Source organism: Myotis nattereri (genome assembly GCF_964212035.1).
Source record: "Myotis nattereri genome assembly, chromosome: 4".
Lineage (NCBI taxonomy): Eukaryota > Metazoa > Chordata > Mammalia > Chiroptera > Vespertilionidae > Myotis > Myotis nattereri.
In genome coordinates, this window is record NC_138079.1 from 106,607,828 (window position 1) to 106,626,317 (window position 18,490).

At 57.7% G+C, this 18,490-nt stretch overlaps 2 protein-coding genes across 2 annotated transcripts; both read left to right on the forward strand.

Moving 5' to 3' along the window:
- The first annotated feature begins 1,386 nt into the window (after positions 1 to 1,386).
- ARMC5 (armadillo repeat containing 5) lies at positions 1,387 to 7,818 on the forward strand. The gene is made up of 6 exons (XM_081090361.1): positions 1,387 to 1,879; positions 3,423 to 3,530; positions 3,625 to 4,411; positions 5,274 to 5,773; positions 6,327 to 6,459; positions 6,560 to 7,818. The coding sequence occupies exons 1-6, from the start codon at positions 1,402 to 1,404 to the stop codon at positions 7,377 to 7,379; spliced, it is 2,826 nt and encodes a 941-aa protein (XP_080946487.1). The 5' UTR covers positions 1,387 to 1,401; the 3' UTR covers positions 7,380 to 7,818.
- Positions 7,819 to 11,030: 3,212 nt separating this feature from the next.
- Positions 11,031 to 15,481, forward strand: TGFB1I1 (transforming growth factor beta 1 induced transcript 1). Its single transcript, XM_081090511.1, has 10 exons — positions 11,031 to 11,672; positions 11,798 to 11,850; positions 11,952 to 12,094; positions 12,261 to 12,348; positions 12,463 to 12,568; positions 12,679 to 12,873; positions 13,722 to 13,895; positions 14,184 to 14,265; positions 14,552 to 14,700; positions 14,870 to 15,481. Exons 1-10 carry the CDS (start codon positions 11,595 to 11,597, stop codon positions 15,134 to 15,136), a joined length of 1,335 nt encoding a protein of 444 aa, XP_080946637.1. The 5' UTR covers positions 11,031 to 11,594; the 3' UTR covers positions 15,137 to 15,481.
- The last annotated feature ends 3,009 nt before the right edge of the window (positions 15,482 to 18,490 follow it).

The following is an 18,490-nucleotide window of genomic DNA, read 5'->3' on the forward strand; positions in this document are numbered from 1 at the left end:
GCAATAGTGGCCTTCAAGTCTAATGGAAATAGGAAGCTATGTGATGAAGCTCTACCGGCGGTGCCCCTGTCTGCCTTGGGGAACCTGGGCCAGGGCCCCCTGTGAGGTCTGCAGTTTGTCAGCAGTGCCTGTGGCCCTGAGGCCAAACTGTGTCCCTGAGCTGTGTTATTGCAGTAGAAATCGGGACGGGGACTCTTCTGATGACTTTGTGCCTTTGCTTTGTGAAATGTTTTATTAAATTCTGTTTTATATACTTGTTATTCCATACTAATAAAATTCTGCAAAAAAACCCCCAAAACATTGTTTTCCTTTTGGCACTCTCTGAAGTTAGGATGAAAAACATTGCATTCGTTTTGGCCCTCTCTGAAGTTAGGGTGAAAATCATTGCATTCGTTTTGGCACTCTCTGAAGTTAGGGTGAAAATCATTGCTTTCGTTTTGGCACTTTCTGAAGTTCGGATGAAAAACACTGCATTCTTTATGTTACACTTTCTGGAGGTTATGACTCACTCCCCTTTCCTTCCCCCATTTCCTCGGGATGACGTAGTCGTTCCTCCTGTATTTAATAGCTCCGTCTGCAGTCATGCTTAACCAGATGTGAAGCCTGGTTGGAAGCTCTTGCCACACTCCAGACAGCAGTAGGGTTTGCCACCCAATTTGCTGCTTTGGTGAATGAGGTCAGGGACGTAGGCTTGGGTCAGTCCACACTCCTGACTCTGAAAGGCTTTGGAGATTGCGGGACATTTGTTTTTGGCAGGGCTTCTTTCTCCCCAAATCCAGAGGCTAGTGTGGACGAAAATGCAAATATCTACTAGCCCGTGATGCTCTGGGAAGTGGCAGCGAGTGGTTTCTATAGGTTAATCCTCTCGTTCAACTGACGGATCAGGAGCTCCCCATCTGCGGCCGCTGTCAAGTATTAGACACTTTGGTCCTGGCTCGGGATTCTGAATACCTCAGAGCTGACTTCGGTACCCGCTCCGTTGGGGGCGGCGAAACGAGCCCGAAGGAAAAGGTGGTCGCTGCGGAGGACACGCTGGGGCGGCCTAGCCACATCACCTGGTGCAGCACGATACTGAGACTCCACGGCCGCCTGTCTAACTCCAGACGCACCTGCAAGACCGGGCGTGTAAGCCTGGCGTGGACTACATATCCCAGCATGCACCCCACGCGCCGCTTGGGCTCGCGCAACCATTAGGTAACTCCTGCCCTGGAAGTGCTTTCTGCGACTATGCAAGAGTCAGAGTACCGGGACCGAGAACTACAACTTCCGACTTGCTTAATAACTGCGGTGGCGCTATTTAAAAAGCGTCAGAGAGGAGGTGCTTGGCCACGTACCTCTCTTCCAGTTCCGCTCCCTCAGATCAGAGGCTGGACGGGGGCGGAGCCTTAGGCCCGAGCCAAGATGGCGGCTGCGAAACCAACCCCTACGGACTCGCTCTCTTTCTGCCTCGCGCAGCTCACAGCGGCGGCCGGGGAGGGTCTAGGTGGGACAAAGGACACAGCTACCAACGAGACACCCCTGGGCCGTGCGCTCTTAGCTCTCCGCACGCGCCACGTCAAGGCAGCGGGGGGAATCGAGCGCTTCCGGGCACGCGGCGGGCTCCTCCCCCTTCTGGCGCTGCTACGGCGAGCGTCGGCAGCGGGTCCCGCCCCGTCCCTGGCTGGCCCCGGCTCCTCCCCTTCGTCGATCGAGTCGGCGGCTACGGATGGCCCCGCCCCTTCGGCTGGCCCCGCCCCCTCCTCAGCGTCCTTGTCGACGCCCTCGCCGCCTGCGCGCCTGCGCAAGACCCTGGACTTGGCGCTGAGCATCCTAGCTGACTGCTGTACGGAAGGGGCGTGCCGGACTGAAGTGCGCAGACTCGGAGGCATTCTGTCTTTGGGTAAGTGCTCCGCCCCCACGTCCTAGAAGGCTTCCAGGCACTCCCCCTCCTTGTCGGGCTTTGGCGGCGTCTTGAGTTCTTTGTGTTGTATCCTGGAAGAGCGTGCGTCATGACAGCGCGGTGCCCACACTGCTCAAACTTTCACGCCTCGTTAGATTTTAGATTATACTCGAGCCCTCTCAGATCAATAATTACAGCCATGTCTCCCTCGCATCTGGGCTGGTGAGGCTAAAGGGATTATTTGGTGACTTTGAGATGATTTTTACCCTGCATTTATGAGATTCATGGCAGATTGTGTCTCCTGAACGTCCGGCCCTGTGCAGGGCTGTCATTTGATGAGCTAGAGCTCAGAAGATGCAGTGGTCAGGAAAGTGGGCTCCGCAGTCAGCCAGACCCCTAGAGGCTAGGATTCCTGTTGCATAATGGGATGATAATAGCTACCTCGCATAACTGGAGATGGGAGAACATGAAACACAGATATAGAACACAGATACTCTAAACATGAACTGGGTGCTTCGAGCTAAAAACAAGCAGTTAACAAATCCCAACAAGACTGCAAGCTTTTCTGTTTCCCAGCTACGTTGGCGCCCCCTAGTGGCAACGTTGTGAATACAGTTTACTTAATAGCCTGTATGAAATTTTACGGGTTAAAAAAGTGTTTTATTGATTTCAAGAGAGATAGAAACATCAATGATGACAGAGAATCATCGATCAGTTGCCTCCTACATGCCCCCTACTGGGGCTTGAGCCCACAACCCATGTGCCGTGACAGGAAATTGAACAACCATTGATTAACACCAGCCAGGCAATATTATGCCAATTTCGACAAAATCTTAAAATTTGGGGGTAATGAAACATCAATATATTTTAAATGTGCATAAAATGCATCTGGACCAGAATATGTTTGACAGGAGGTATGGCACATTAATTAGTCTTCAATAAATTAAATATGTTATTATTAGTGTATAACCCCCATCATTCGGTCACTATTCTGCCTTTTAAATATCTGCTGAATCCATCCACTTTTCTCCCTCTTCCATCGTGTGCCCAGAGCCCTGTGCCCATGTCCTGGGCTGCGCTGGTAACTGATTTGGTTTAAGCCGCTGTCCTTTCTCACCTGGACTATTGCACCAACTTCCTTGATGCTCCCCTGCCTTATTCTCCCCCCTCCCTCCTATGATCCATTCTCTCTCCTGGCTGCCAGATTCTGTCACGCCATTCCGGTTCTTAAAGCCTGATGTGGCTCCCAGTGCCCTCACATTCAAACCCTGATTCTTTGGCCTGGCATTCAAGCCCTTCATGAGGTCATGGCAGACACTGGGTCTCCCCTCTGGACCCTTGCAAAGGCTGGTTCCAAACCTGAAATGCCCTGTTACAGCCCCATCCATCATCCTTCTACTAAATCCCTACCTATTTAACCTTCTAAACCCCATGTTAGTTTCTCCTGGAGGCCTTTCCTGACCCTCTCAGATCACGTTCTTGAGGCAGTTAATGAGAGAGACAAGAAGGGATAGAACCCTCAAGAGGCCAAATTCTCTTGCAGTGACTATTCTTCAGTGTGTGAAGACAGACAGCGTCCAGAACCGAGCAGCCCGTGCTCTGGGCAACTTAGCCATGGAAGCTGAGAGCTGTGCGGACATTCATTCTGCTGGTGAGAAGGCTGTGGGGGTGGCGTTAGCTTGGGGTGGGACAGGGGCTTGGGTTTCTGTCTTTGCTCACTCTGTGTCCTCCCCTTCCCTCTCCAGGTGCTGTGCCCCTACTCATTGAGAGCCTGACGGCCTACCAGGACTCACATTGCTTGCAGAGCGTGATTCGCGCCCTCCGCAACCTGGCGGACTCCCCCCAGCACCGCCTGGCCCTGGCACAGCAGGGAGCAGTGCGCCCACTGGCTGAGCTTCTGGCTGCTCCCCCAGACCCTGCACTGACCTTGGCCCTCGTCCGTGCCCTCCTGGAGCTGAGTCGAGGCTGCTCCCGTGCCTGTGCTGAGCAGCTAAGTCTGGGTGGAGGACTAGGCCCACTGGTCAGTCTAGCCTCCCATCCCAAAAGGACAGTCCGTGAGTCAGCTATCCTGATCCTTGCCAACCTGTGTGCCCAGGGCCTGGTACGGCCTGCCCTGGGCAATGCTGGTGGTGTGGAGGTGCTACTGGGTGAGCTCCAGCAACGCCGAGGTCCCAATGGGGCTGGCCCAGCCTCCCAGCAGCCCCTGGTGCGAGCTGTGTGCCTACTTTGCCGGGAGGCCATCAACCGAGCCCGGCTGCGGGATGCTGGTGGTTTGGAGCTGCTGATGGAACTCTTGCGGGATCCTCATGCCAGCGCCTGGCACCCTCGTGTCGTGGCTGCCCTTGTGGGCTTCCTCTATGATACAGGGGCCCTGGGCCGGCTGCAGGCTCTGGGACTTGTCCCTCTCTTGGCCGGGCAGCTGTGTGGCGAGCTTGGTGATGAGGAAGAAGAGGGAAAGGAAGCTGCTTCCTGGGACTTTCCTGAGGAGCGGACCCCTGAGCGGGTAGAAGCCGGAAGCTTCCGAAGCCTCAGGTGAGCCCCTCCCTGAGCTTTGGGATGGGGTTTGTGTCTGCTCTGGCTCTCTCCACCACCCTCACCCCCTCTGTCTCAGTAAGACTTTTGTTCACTCCTGATCCCTTGTTTTCCCCAGCGATGACCACTTTCTAGTGCCCATTAAATGCACCTTCTCGCCCCTGCGTCCCCCCTTGACCTGGCTCCACCCCAGGCCCTCTGAACTCTGGGGCCCAGAGAGGGCCCCTGGAAGGTGGAAGGTGCTCTGGCTGTGATGGTGTGCTCTGGAGCCCACATTCTTATTTTGGTGCCACCAGTTATCACGGGAAAGTTAACTTCTTTGCATGCAAAATGGAGGGTAGCAGGCATGCCTTCGCCATGCAGTTGTGAAGAATAAGTGAGGGTCCTGTGCAGCCGTCAGCTGTCTTGTGAACTCTCTGACTTCGTCTCCTGTGGCTTCCCCTGTGTCCACTCCACTCGCACACTGGCCTCCTGGCTGGTTCCTCCACGTGACCGGCAGGACTCTCGGGGCCTCTTTGGCTGCGGTTCTGTCGGCCTCGAACACTCTTCCTCCTGGACTCCTTGATCAGGTCCCACCTTCTCAGTGGGGGCTACCATCACCACTGGTTTCCAATGTCAACTTTTCCCTCCCTCGGCTCTTTTCTATTCCTTTCATCTGTATGCGTCGCTTCTCAAACTCCACACCTGAAATGGGGCTTGTCGCAGACAGGCAGCAGTCATTGCTGAATGATTTGGGGTTTTCCCTCTCTTCCTCCCCTATCTCCTCTCTGGCCACCTCCTCTTCCGGGCTTCTGTCACCTCCTTTTGGACCTGCTCCCTCGCCTCGGCTCTGAGTTCAGCCTCCTCCTTCTCTCCTCCGCAGGTCGTGGCTGATATCTGAGGGCTACGCCGCAGGCCCGGAAGACATCTCTCCGGACCGGTCTCCAGAACGCTGTCCCCGGCCTCCTCCACCGCCTGCGCCCCCTGAGCAGGCCCAGGCAGCCAGTCCCGCCCGGGGCCCAGCCTTGGTGCGGACGCCTCGAGGCCGCAGCCCTGCCACCGAGGAGTCTTGGGGCCGGGAGGGGCCAGCGCTGCTGCTGCTTTCACGCTTTTCCCAGGCGCCAGACCCAAGCGGGGCGCTGGTGACGGGCCCGGCCCTGTGCGGCCTGCTGGCCTACGTGACGAGGGCGCCGGGCCCCCCGAGCCCACGCGCACTGCGCATCCTGGCGCGCCTCACCTGCAACCCTGCCTGCCTCGAGGCCTTCGTGTGCAGCTATGGTGCCGCGCTGCTGCGAGCCTGGCTGGTGCTGGGTGTCGCCCCGGACGACTGGCCCACGCTGCGTGCCCGGCCCCCCAGTCTGCGCAGCCAGCACCGGGAGCTAGGTATGTCCCTGCCCCTTTCCGCTCTGTTTTCCACTTACCCTTCAGTGAGCCCCGAACCTCGCCTTACCACCCCTCGGTCCCTCGCTGCCCTCAGCCCACCGTCCGCCCCATCCTGCTCCACCATCCCAGCCTGCAGAGTCCTGCTCCATACCTGGCCCAGGCTTTGGGGCCCCACAATTTCGAACTGTACCTGATGGCATTTCCTTCCCTAATCTACTCTCAGTTCGGCGGTGTCACTGACTTGTGAGCCCAGGCTCAGGCGCCATGTCCTTTCAGGCCCAACCCCCATATCCCGCACTACCAGGGCCTGCCCTGTCTCCTGGTCCAGTCTCAGCCCTGAGGGCCCCGGCTTGCTCCCTGCCCTCCCACTTCCTGTTCCTGCCCTCACTTCCACTTCCCAGTCTCTGGGCCCCATCCCTCCAGGGCCTGCGGCAGCCTCCTTTCCCGTGCCCTGGCTTCTTGCCCTGAGGTGTTACCCACCTTCCTTTCTGGGGCCCTGAAGCCTGTGTTACCCTTCCCGCCCCACCCTGACCCACTCTGCCCATCGCTGCAGGTGAAATGCTTCTGCAGAACCTGACGGTGCAGGCGGAGTCGCCCTTCGGAGTGGGGGCCCTCACCCACCTGCTGCTCTCCGGGAGTCCTGAGGACCGCGTGGCCTGCGCGCTGACCTTGCCCTTCATCTGTCGGTGAGGAGGATGGGGGTGCCTTGCAGGGGTCAGGGGAGCGAGGTTGCTCTTGCCCAGTCGCACCTTTCCCCCTTCTGAAAGATTCTCTTTCTCCCCACAGGAAGCCCTCTCTGTGGCGCCGGCTCCTTCTGGACCAGGGCGGCCTCCGGCTCCTCCTCTCGGCGCTGACGCGGCCCGCCCCGCACCCGCTCTTCCTCTTCTTTGCTGCAGACTCCCTCTTCTGCCTCCACAGCCTGGTGTCTCCCACTGTGAGCCCAGCCCCGCCACCTGCAACCCCCTTGGACCTAGACCCGCCCTCCCCTTGCCACTATGAACCTCTGCTGGGCCCAGCTCCCATCCCAGCCCCGGATCTGCACTTCCTCCTGGACTCAGGCCTCCGGCTCCCCGCCCAGCGAGCTGCCTCATCTGCTGCCTCCCCTTTCTTCCGGGCCCTGCTAGCTGGCAGCTTTGCTGAAGCCCAGATGGACCTGGTACCTCTTCGAGACCTATCACCCAGCGCAGCCTGGCCGGTCATGCATCACCTGCATGGCTGCCGGGGCTGTGGGGCAGCCCTGGGGCCCATTCCCCCGCCAGGCCAGCCCCTGCTGGGCTCAGAGGCTGAGGAGGCACTGGAGGCTGCTGGCCGTTTCCTGCTGCCTGGGCTGGAGGAGGAACTGGAAGAGGCTCTGGGCCGTATCCACCTGGGATCCCAAGGTAGCCTAGAGTCAATGGGTGAGATACTCCGCCTGGGCCGGCCCCGGATGGCTGTCCACTGTGCCCGCTGGGTCCTGGAGCCAGGGCAGTGCACACGGAAGCGGGCTCTGGCCTTAGTGGAGCTGGTGGAGGCAGCAGGCGAAGAAGCAGGTCCCCTGACTGAGGCTTTTCTGGCTGTGGTGATGGGAGTTGAAGTGGGGAACAGGGGTCCCAGCCTAGACTCTTGATATCCCCTCGGAGGGGACCCAGGAACGAATTGGCAAGAAGAAGGCGTCCCTCGGAGTGGCACGGGCAGGAGGCTAAGCAGGAGTAACCACTGAGGACCGACGAGAGGATGGGCCCCAGGACGATGGGCTGCAGACTCAGGAGTGAGAAGCTGAGACCGAGGGGCCTGTGAGATGGAGAAGAGCCCAGCCTTCTGGGGTTGGGATTAAAACTTTGCAGTTGGATATTCAACTGCACCATCGAGAACTATCTATGGCACCATGATTCTTATTATATTTTTTCTGAATTACAGTTTAAAACAAGGATTGTACCCTATTCTACCCTTGTTAGTCTTGTTTTAAGCATTTACTCCATCTACAACAGCATTGTATACCGCCATTCCACATCCAAAGAGGTGTGCACTGTAAGAAGTTAACATTTTAAATAAAAATGACAGCCCTGTCTGGTGTGATCAGTGGTTAGAGCATTAGCCCACACATTGAAGGGTAGCAGGTTTGATACCTGGCCCTGGTTGGAGCACATGCAAGGAGACAGCAAATCAACGTGTCTCTCTCACATCAATGTTTCTCTCTCTTCCCTTCCCTCCCTCTCTCTCTTCCACTCTCTCTAAATAAATCAATGGAAAAAATATCTTCAGGTGAAGATTAACTAACTCACTCACTCCTGTATAATAAAAGAGAAACATGTAAATTAACCATCCCTTTGCTATGCTCACCAGCCAATCAGGAGTGAATATGCAAATTAACCCAGCAAAGATGGTGGGTTCATTTGCATACACAGGCACCCAGTGGAGAGCAGAGCAGGAGAGATGGCAGTTTGGGGGAACATGGCAATGTGGGAGGCCATGGGATGGAGACAGAGCAGGAAGGGAAAACCTAGAGTGCGGGGAGCACCAGGAATGCTGGGAATTGTAGTTCTGGTGGCAGACAGATCTAAAGCAAAGAGCCTGGAGCAAGTTACTGTTGCGGTGGGGGATGGAGGGAAAGCAAAGGTGAGAGACATAAGTAAAATCAGAGTGTCTAGGAAAAATTAAAGGGAAGATATCCTAAAACTTCCAGGAAATCTCCACCAACGAAGCAAAGAAAAAAAAATGCCTCTATTATTCTGTGAGCAACAAACCAAGCTGGGTTGGGGTCTCAGACAATTTGCTCATATGATTGCAAAGACAGAAACTCCAGGGTTGGAGAGGGTTCCCGTGAAGGCTCCCAGATTGGAGAGGGTGCAGGTCGGGCTGAGGGACCCACCCCAATGCACGAATCATCGTGCACCAGGCCCCTAGTAAATAAATAATAGGCCGGCTGGTGTGGCTCAGTGGTTGAGCGGTGATCTATGGACCAGGATGTCATGGTTCGATTCCCAGTCAGGCCATATGCCCACGTTGTGGGCTTGATCCCCAGTAGGGGATATGCAGGGGGCAGCCGATCAATGATTATCATCATTGATGTTTCTCTCGCCCTCTCCCTTCTTCTCTGAAATCAATAAAAATAAAATTTTTAAAAAATAATAATTAAAACTACACATATAAATCAAAGCCTAAAAAGAAAAAATCAAAGCCTACGTGAAATATTAAATACTCTCTCCACCCAACCAAACAACCATTTTGTATGGAATAATTTGCAATGATGCTATCAATATATCTTATAAATGCAATGAGAGGAAACCCATTCTTTCGTGGCATGGTGGTGGGCACAGCAGCTCATGTGGCCTGCTAAAGGCCTTGAAGACTGAAGTGCTCAGGTCTGGATTGAGACCCACAGTCCTGTGGCTGCAGCACCATTGTGTCTGTCTATACCAACTATAGAGTGTCTCATTTCCATCTTTCCAAAAAAATTTTTATTGATTTTAGAGAGGAAGGGAGAGGGAGAGAAACATCAACGATGAGAGAGAATCATTGGTCAGCTGCCTCCTGAATGCCCCCTACTGGAGATCGAGCCCACAACCCAGGCATATGCCCTGACCAAAATTGAACTGTGATCTCCTGGTTCATAAATCAATGCTCAACCACTGAGCCATGCTGGCTGGGCTCGTTTCAATCTTGATTTCTCAGGGTCTCAGTCCAAGGAAGGCTTCTTGTTCCTTTGTGGCTGGCTGGAGTTTGCATCTTGCTTTCTTCACTGTGTTCATCGGAATCTTGGGAAGGACTTCTTTTGGGACAGGGCTGGGCCGCCGCCCTGGTGGGGAAGGGCTTTGTCTTGAAGGCTGGCTGGGGTCCGGCTCCCTGGGAGTGTTTTCCCAGTCTGCATGGGCCTGGGTTTCAGTTCAACTGTATGTCTGTTTTCAAGTCTTGGAGGAAAGGGCCTGCTTTACCGTCTGAGGAGGGTTCATCGTGTCTGTCTCTGTGTCTGAGAGATTTCTTTGTGTTTAGTGTTGTGCCTTTTGGGGTCTCTGTTTATGTCATTGTTTGTCTGGGTCTCTAAGGGAAAGTCTCTGAACCTGGGATCTGCCTGAGCTTTAGAACATCATTTCTGCTCCAGTCCCAAAATTCTGCCTGGAGCATGTCTCTCAGGAAAGGCCTGGGTGGCAGGGGCTCTGTCTGAGACTCGGGGTGCTAACTTTGAGAGGCGTCTGCCTGGGGGCCTCGGTTTGTGTCTGAGAGTCGCGCTGGGCGGCCGATCCCGGGCATGGTCTGCAAGAGCCACTTCTCAGACTCTGGCTGTGGCCGCCTGGGGCTCCCTGCAGCTGAGGCCAAGGCTGGGGTGTGGCTGCCTCCCCGCAAGCAGGCAGGCGGGCTGGGCCTGCGTGGACCGCAGCCCTCCCTCCCTTACACGCCCCCACCCAGGATTCTCCCCTTCATTGCCCCCCACCTTTCCCTCCAGCCCCATCCCAACGGATCCCGGCTTCCTTACATGGTCACGGCTGGGCCTCCAGCTCCCGGACGTCCTCCCCACCCCCCCACCGCCCTCCGCCCCCACCGGACACGGCCCCCGCCCTGCAAGCCCAGCGTGGTCCGCCCGTGCCCCACCATGGAGGACCTGGGTGAGTGGGGTCCGGGTCCCCTTGTGCCCAGCCCTGCATCGACCTCTGGACCCGCTTCCCCATCCTGGAGCCCCCCGGCCCTCCCGGCATCTCCTCATCCTGCCTCCTGTCTTCTCGCTTCTGCTCTCAGCCCGCGCCTCCTTTCCGACTCCACGTCCCCCTTCCTGCCTCTCCCTTCCTGCCTTTCCCGGGCCGGCCGCTCCCTCCCTCCCTCCTCTCCCTGCCCCTCCATCCCCAGCTGCGGACGCGCCGGTGGTGTGTGCCTGCCCGCGGGCGCCGGGGCTCAGGGTCTTTGGGATGGGAGGGGTTGGAGGGGTCTTGGGTCCGGGACTGGGAAAGTAGACAGGAAAGGGAGGCTTTGACATCAAGTTCTGGAAAAGAACGGGGCCTGCCCCGGGTTTGGGGGAGGAAAGAGTTAAGGGTCCCTAAGTTTGGTAGGTGCCCGGGAGAGGGTCAGGGTCCCGCCGTGGTGCTCTAGATGAGGACTGAGCGGGCAGGGACTGCTGGGCTCTGGAAGGGGAAGGGGATGGGGGTGGGGTGGGGTGGTAGTGGTGTCCGGGTGGAAGGAGGAGGCATTTTGTACTCCCTATCTGTCGGAACTGGGGCTGGAAGGCTGTGCCCTCCGACTGTGAGACAGAAGGGGTTCCAGCACCCTGCAATAGGGGGTGCTGTTCAGTAGGGGTAGCGGGCACTGGTACTGTGGAGAATAAGCCAATCAGAAAGCAGGTCCCTGCAGACTCACCAATGAGGTGCAGAGGGTGGGACCCAGTGGCGCCTGGAGGTGAGCCAGCGCTGAGTGGGCGGGGCTAGGTCCGGGGAGGAATTAGTGGGCGTGGCAAAGAGCGTCCAATCAGAAGGCTGGGTGCCAGGCATGTAGCCAATTGAGCAATTTGGGGTGGAGTCAACTTTGGCTTCAGTAAAGAGCCAATTTTGACTGCATTAGGGAAGATTTTAAGGAAAAAAAAAATCAGACGGCTGGGTTTGTGCATGGCTCCCAGGATGAGCCATTGGGATATTCTGGTCAAATATATTCCTTACTACCCTTCCACTTCTCTGCCTTGGTCTGGCCTTGTGTTTCCTTCTTAATACTGGCTTCTGTCCTCAAAGACTGCCCACTGGAAGCCTTATCCTTTGATATCTTAAGGCCCTGTCTCGGCCCTAACCTTGACCTCTCAACTTCTCACCTTGACGGCCTCCCTGCAGATGCCCTGCTCTCTGACCTGGAGACCACCACCTCACACATGCCACGGTCAGGGGCTCCAAAAGAGCGACCCTCGGAGCCCCTCGCGTCTCCCCTGCCCTACGGCCACCAGCCACAGGTGAGATCAGATGCTGTGGACCAGGGCAACCACTAGAGCCAGTCTGGCCAAGGCTGGGGGAGTCTGGGCCTGAGTGAGGCAAGCTACTGGTCGATCACCCCACGCATGTGTCCGTCTCTCTGTAGATGGGGACTGGGGAGTCTTCTGGAGCCTCTGGGGACAAGGACCATCTATACAGGTAAGAGGCCTGAGAACTGGGGGGTGGGGAAGCCAATTGAGACTCAGGTGAGGAGTCTTCGATTCCCCACCCTGAACCCAAGCTCCCGCCCTGTTCCCCAGTACGGTATGCAAGCCTCAGTCCCCAAAGCCTGCGGCCCCTGCGGCTCCTCCATTCTCCTCTTCCAGCGGTGTCCTGGGCACGGGACTGTGTGAGCTAGACCGGTTGCTTCAGGAACTTAATGCTACTCAGTTCAACATCACAGGTACCATGGTCACTGAAACAGGCCTTGAGGGGCTGGGACAGGGCAGGGCAGGGCAGAGATGAAGGGGCATAGATTTCCCAGAGTAGCAGCTAAAAGGACACAAAGCCTTACATGGGAGGGTGTGGAGAGCAGACCTGTGTCCACTGCCCTTCTCTCCTCTCTGCAGATGAAATAATGTCTCAGTTCCCATCTAGCAAGGAGACCGCCGGGGAGCAGAAGGAGGACCAGTCTGAGGACAAGAAAAGGCCCAGCCTGTGAGTTTGGCACAGTTGCCAGGTCTGAGAGAGGCGACTGCTCTTGGATGCCTGAGTTACTGGAGGGAACGTTGCTCTGGGAGGCTCTGAGCTGACACACGTTGTTCTTCATAGACCTCCCAGCCCAGCCCCTGTTCTCCCAAAGCCTTCGGCCACCTCGGCCACCCTGGAGCTGGACAGACTGATGGCCTCACTCTCCGACTTCCGAGTCCAGAACCATGTGAGTCAGGCAGCAGGGTGGGCCAATGTGGTTTTGTGGCTCCCTAACCCATTCTAGACCTTCCCACATCTGTTGCCTTGCTGACTCAACTCACATCCTCCGTGTTGTAGCTTCCAGCTCCTGGGCCAACCCAGACACCGGTGCCAAGCTCCGTGAACGAGGGCTCCCCATCCCCGCCGGGGCCTGCCAGCAAGGGCAGCCTAGACACCATGCTGGGGCTGCTGCAGTCCGACCTCAGCCGCCGTGGTATTCCCACCCAGGCCAAGGGCCTCTGTGGCTCCTGCAGCAAACCCATCGCTGGGCAAGTAAGTGCAGCTCTGCGAGGTGGAGACCCACAGACCCGTCTTCACTGAGCACCAGACTCTGTGCTGTCCCCTTTAAATCAATAACGCCGGAAACTGGGTGTTATTGTTACGCATATTTTATGAATGAGGAAACTGAAGCTCAGACTCACACAGCAAGTAAGTGGCAGGGTGAGAATTCCAACCCAGCTACCACTTACTGTCGCCTCCTATGTCAGCGGTTCTCAACCTGTGGGTCGCGACCCCTTTGGCGGTCGAACGACCCTTTCACAGGGGTCGCCTAAGTCCATCCTGCAGATCAGATATTTACATGACGATTCATAACAGTAGCAACATGACAGTTATGAAGTAGCAGCGAAAATAATTTTATGGTTGATCACAACATGAGGAACTGTATTTAAAGGGCCAGAAGGTTGAGAGCCACTGACGTAGATCCTCCTGACAGATAAAGGGCCCTGCTTGCATCCCAGAATTCCCGACCCGAGCAGAGCAGGTGGCATTCTGACTTCCGTGGGCCTTACCCAGGTTTGCCTTCATAGGTCTCTTCCTCCATTAAAAAATAGTAAAAATTGTAATTTATGACTGTGTTAGTATAAAGGTGACTATGTTAATATTTTCTATGAAACAGTTTTCTTGTAGCTCGTTTTTTCCCCTTCTGATTTTAAAAGAAATTACAACATTTGCGTGGGCTCCTAGAGTACTGTGGGCCGCAGGCCCTGTGCTGGCGGACCTGGCTGCATCTCCATCACCTACAGCCGGAGTGACTTGGAAAGTGCAATGTGAACCTTGGCTCACGGGGGACACGGTGGCCGAAGGGCCACTCTGACCCTGGCCTCGACCCCGACTCGCAGGTGGTGACTGCGCTGGGGCGCGCTTGGCACCCTGAGCACTTCGTTTGTAGCGGCTGCTCCACCGCCCTGGGAGGCAGCAGCTTTTTCGAAAAGGATGGAGCCCCCTTCTGCCCCGAGTGCTACTTCGAGCGCTTCTCCCCACGATGCGGCCTCTGCAATCAACCCATTCGACATGTGAGCCCTGCCTGACCCACAAGCTAGGCGCTTCTCACCCAAGGGGTCGGAGATGGACTTCATCCACTCCTGTCCCCTCCCTCCAGCCCCACCCCTACTCCCACCCCCTACACCCCCACTCCCTAGCCCTGCCCCTTGGCCTCTTCCCCTCTCCCTTTGACCACAAGTTCCTCCTTAGGTCTCCCTGGCCTTAACTCATACTTCAACCCACTCACCGAGGTTCAGGGTGGGAGGGGGCGGGGAGAAGGGATGGAGGGTCATACGAGTGTCCACTTTCATTTCCTACAGAAGATGGTTACTGCCCTGGGCACCCACTGGCACCCAGAGCATTTCTGCTGCGTCAGCTGCGGGGAGCCCTTCGGAGAGGAGGGTGAGCGTGCCTCCCACCTGGAAGCCATGGGTCTGCTGGACATCCCGCCTCGCAGCCTTTCCAGCCACTAAGTCCTCCTTAGTCTTTGGGCCATGAGTTTTTTCCTGCTCTCGTCGGGTCCCCACCCCATCCATGCCCTTCCGCTCTGCCGCGCCCCAGACCTTGTCCCCCTCTCTCTCCTGCTCGCTCGGACGGACTGCCCTTCCAAGGGCCCCGCCGTTTCACGCCTCGTAGGGCTTGGGGCGCCCGCACCGCTTTCCTCCAGCCCGCTCCGTCCCGCCCCCAGGTTTCCACGAGCGCGAGGGCCGCCCCTACTGCCGCCGGGACTTCCTGCAGCTGTTCGCCCCGCGCTGCCAGGGCTGCCAGGGCCCCATCCTGGACAACTACATCTCGGCGCTCAGCGCGCTCTGGCACCCCGACTGCTTCGTCTGCAGGGTGCGCGCTGGGGGCGGGGCCTGGGCAGCGGGGCGGGGCCACGGGCAGCGGGGCGGGGTTCCCCTCGGCGGGGCGGCGGGGCTGAGGGGTCCCGGGCTGAGCGGGGTGGTTCGGTTCCTCGAGCGAGGCGTCCGGTGCGAGGTTCTGCCTGCCCCTGCCCCTTCCCCAGGAGTGCTTCGCGCCCTTCTCTGCGGGCAGCTTCTTCGAGCACGAGGGCCGCCCGCTGTGCGAGAACCATTTCCACGCGCGGCGCGGCTCGCTGTGCGCCACGTGTGGCCTCCCGGTGACCGGCCGCTGCGTGTCGGCCCTGGGCCGGCGCTTCCACCCGGACCACTTCACCTGCACCTTCTGCCTGCGCGCGCTCACCAAGGGCTCCTTCCAGGAGCGCGCCGGCAAGCCCTACTGCCAGCCCTGCTTCCTCAAGCTCTTCGGCTGACCCCTCCCCAAACGCGCCCGCCCCCCACCGGTGCTGTGCCCGCCCCAAGGCCGCGCTCTCGGAGCTTGGGGCTCCCCCCACCCCACCCTGTGAGCACCGCCCGCAGGAGAGACGCCCCCAGGTACCTGACTCCGCGTCCTCCGAGGGCAAGTTCAGGAAAGGCCCGGCCGATCCCACAGCCACGCGCCCCCGGCGTGGGACGTGCACCGACCAGCTTCCCTCCCAGCCCTTCACTGGCTCCCACCCCAGGGAGCCCCGCTGCAGGGGGCTCCAGGCCGGGCGCTCCCCTCCCCGCCCCCTCACTGCTCTGTGCACTTTTTCTACATAAACACACGGTCCACGGTCCACGTCGCGCTGGTGCTGTGTCTGCAGTGGAGCCGCGTCGCGGCCCCGCCCTTCGGGCCGGTTCTTTCCGCAGCCGGTTCCAGGCGCCGCCCTGGCCGCGTATCCGCGGCGCCTACCGGAGAGGAAGGCCACCAGGCGGGATTGCACGGACAGGCAGAGCCTGCACAGCGCAAGCCGGGCCGGAGAACCTTTCCGACGCCCCCCCCCCCCCCCACCCTCCCCAACGCCTTCTATATTTTTGAAATAAGCACTTAGTCTGTTCCCTTCCCAATTCTCCCGACCCCCGCCGTCTTGTCTGGTTTCCAGATGTTCCCCCTCCTCCCGAAGCATCAGCGTACGCCCACCCTTTGGGTCTGGGCACTAAAGCTCAGCTTCCGTGTCACTGGTGTGGACTCCCCTGGGCAGCGGGCGACACTTGGTGTGGTCGGGGCAGTGGCTGAGGGAAGCGCTGGGGCTGGAGGAGCCAGGGGGAGGCTTCTAACGGGGAGTCGGAGAGGCGTCCTGGAGGAGGTGACCCTGAACTAAGCCCGGCAGAGGACGGTGGGCCGGGTTGTAGGTGAGGAGAGGCTCAGGCTCCATCTGAATCCCCAAGCCCCAGGGGCCTTTCTGAGCCCCAGACCCTTTACCTTGGACCCTGCAGTTCCCTAGGGAGGGGGCACGGACTCCTGGGTCCACCTTATAGGGAACTTTGAGGATGGAAAAGGTGGACCCTCAGAGCCCCTTCCAGCTCAAGGAGGAGCTCGCAGCCAAAGAGAGCATGTGTGGGAAGAGACAGGTGAGGGGTTATCTGCCCTGGCCGCTTGCAGCCGCCAGCTTCCTCTCTGGGGCTCCTCGCCCTGCGCTTCCCAGGCCTCCTGCTCTTCCCCTTCCGCATATTCTCCCTGGACAGCGCTGTCCACCCCCTGGCGGGTGACCACCTCCTGGACTGAGGATGCTCGAATGGGCCATCTCCAGTCTCGACTCATTCATTTGCCAAGCGTTTACTGAACACTGGCTGCGTCAGGTCCACACCAGGTGCTGGGGAGACCATAGGGAACTGAGCACACATGCTCCTTGCCCTCACGGAGCTGAGATCCATAGGGGGAGAGATGACAAGTGACAAGTGTGGTGAACCAAAGTTGGTTCACCCACCTTGTTCCTACCCACAGCAGCCCCCTAGGCCTTCATATCGCCATCACAAATACGTGTCTATGAGTTGCTTGTTTGTATCTGTTTCTGCAACTGGAATGCAAGCTCCTGAGAGCCTGTCAGACGGCACATTTACTTGTCGGATGGCATGGCCTCTCCAGTGACCATGGTATCGGGTCACTGAATGGTATCGGGTACGTGGGAAGAGCTCAGGAAATGTTTGTGAATGAAGGAAAGGTGGGGAAATGAGAAGGAGAAAATAGAGAAGTCGGCGAAGGCGGGGAGGGAGTACTTTACCCAGCTGGGCGGAGAAGACCTCTGTGAAAATGTCATGTCTAAGCTGCAACGCGGTTGAGAAAGAGCCAACCAGGCGAAGGAATGAGGAGGGCATTCCGGGCGCAGGAAGCAGCAGGTGCCAAGGCCAGGAGGTCGAGAGCGCTTGGCACACTGGGAGGAAGGGAAGGCCAGTGTGGCTGGATTAGAGCGAGGGAAGGGGAGAGTCGCAGGCGATGAGGTCAAAGAGGAAACAGGTGCCACATCCTGAGGTGCTTTGAAGGCGGCAGTGGGGTCAGTAGCCCCAGTGCGCCCTCTGACACTGGCCTGCATTCTCTCGGGCACTTCACATTCATCACCCCAAGCAGACCTGTGGCTGCCCTACCCACAGTGCTCGGCCCACCGGAAGTCATGTAGACACTGCCCCTATGCCTAGCCTCCCCAGCTCTTCCTGGGTATCTGGAGGGTGCTCTCTGGGGCAGGAGTGTGCTCTTGCACCCCACAGGGCTGAAGTGGGGGAGGGGGTTCTGTAACCTCTAACTAGTTGGAGACAGGAGTTGGCGAAGAGACACCCGAGCTTCCTGGCTGCTTGAGGGTCAGTTCTGAGGTTGTTCTCCACCGTCTCAGAGGGTCCCCTCCCCGCTGGGGTTGGATTCCAATTGTGCACAGCGGTAACCTGTCTGTGGACACACCCTTCATTGGCTTTTCGCCTTTCTCCGTCTTCCTTCTCACTCCTTCACAGTTCCTATTGAGATCACCTCGCCAGTGAAGTCCTTGCACTTCAGTTCTCATTTTGGGGGTCTGCTTTTAAGGCATTCCCTAAACATAATTCATTAAATTCCCCTAAAATGCCCCATCTCAAGCATGCACCCAACTGCCATGGTCAGACGTCCAAGGCTGGTCCATTCTAGAAGAAAGGCAGAGACACGGCTCTTCACCAGCTCTGGGGACGAACCACATCACGCCCGCTCTTGGGGAGGCTCCGGCCTGTTGGGGAGACAGAGATGGGCCCAGATGAGGGCCACTCAGTGTGCTGGGAACTGTGTCAGAAAAGTCAAGCAAGTCTTTGCTAAGCAGTAACAGGGCTGGGTACTGAAGGCTGGGTAGGAGTTGGCTGTTTGGGAGACAGGGAGGCATTCTAAGCAGAGGTTTGGGGGTATGAACGTACACGAGTTGGGCAGGGCAAAGGAGTAGGAAGGAAACTAGATTTGGTTGGGGGAAAGGGCAAGGGTGGGTGGAGTTGGGGCCTGGCGGGCCCTGACTGTGATGGAGAGCTATGGAGTGCTTCTGAGCAGGGGACTCACAATGTCAGGCGAGGGTTTGAAGATGATCCCTCTGGATTGGTCAGAACCAGGGGCTGACTCAGCCAGACTCCCTAGGTCAAGGCTGAAAAGTTGGCGTGTTTTAGGGGGTGATTTTGAGCCTGAGGCACTAGGGAAGAGGTAGGGACTGAGGCCCAGGAAGGAGTGTTCCTGGACTTGAAAGGGTCCACCTCCCCAGGACCAGCCTTCGGTCTTGATGTGACCTGATTCAGCTAAACAAAGGCGGGGAGGGGGGACAAGGCCTGGGTGATTTGTCAGCTCACTGCACCTGAGGTAACCATTAACC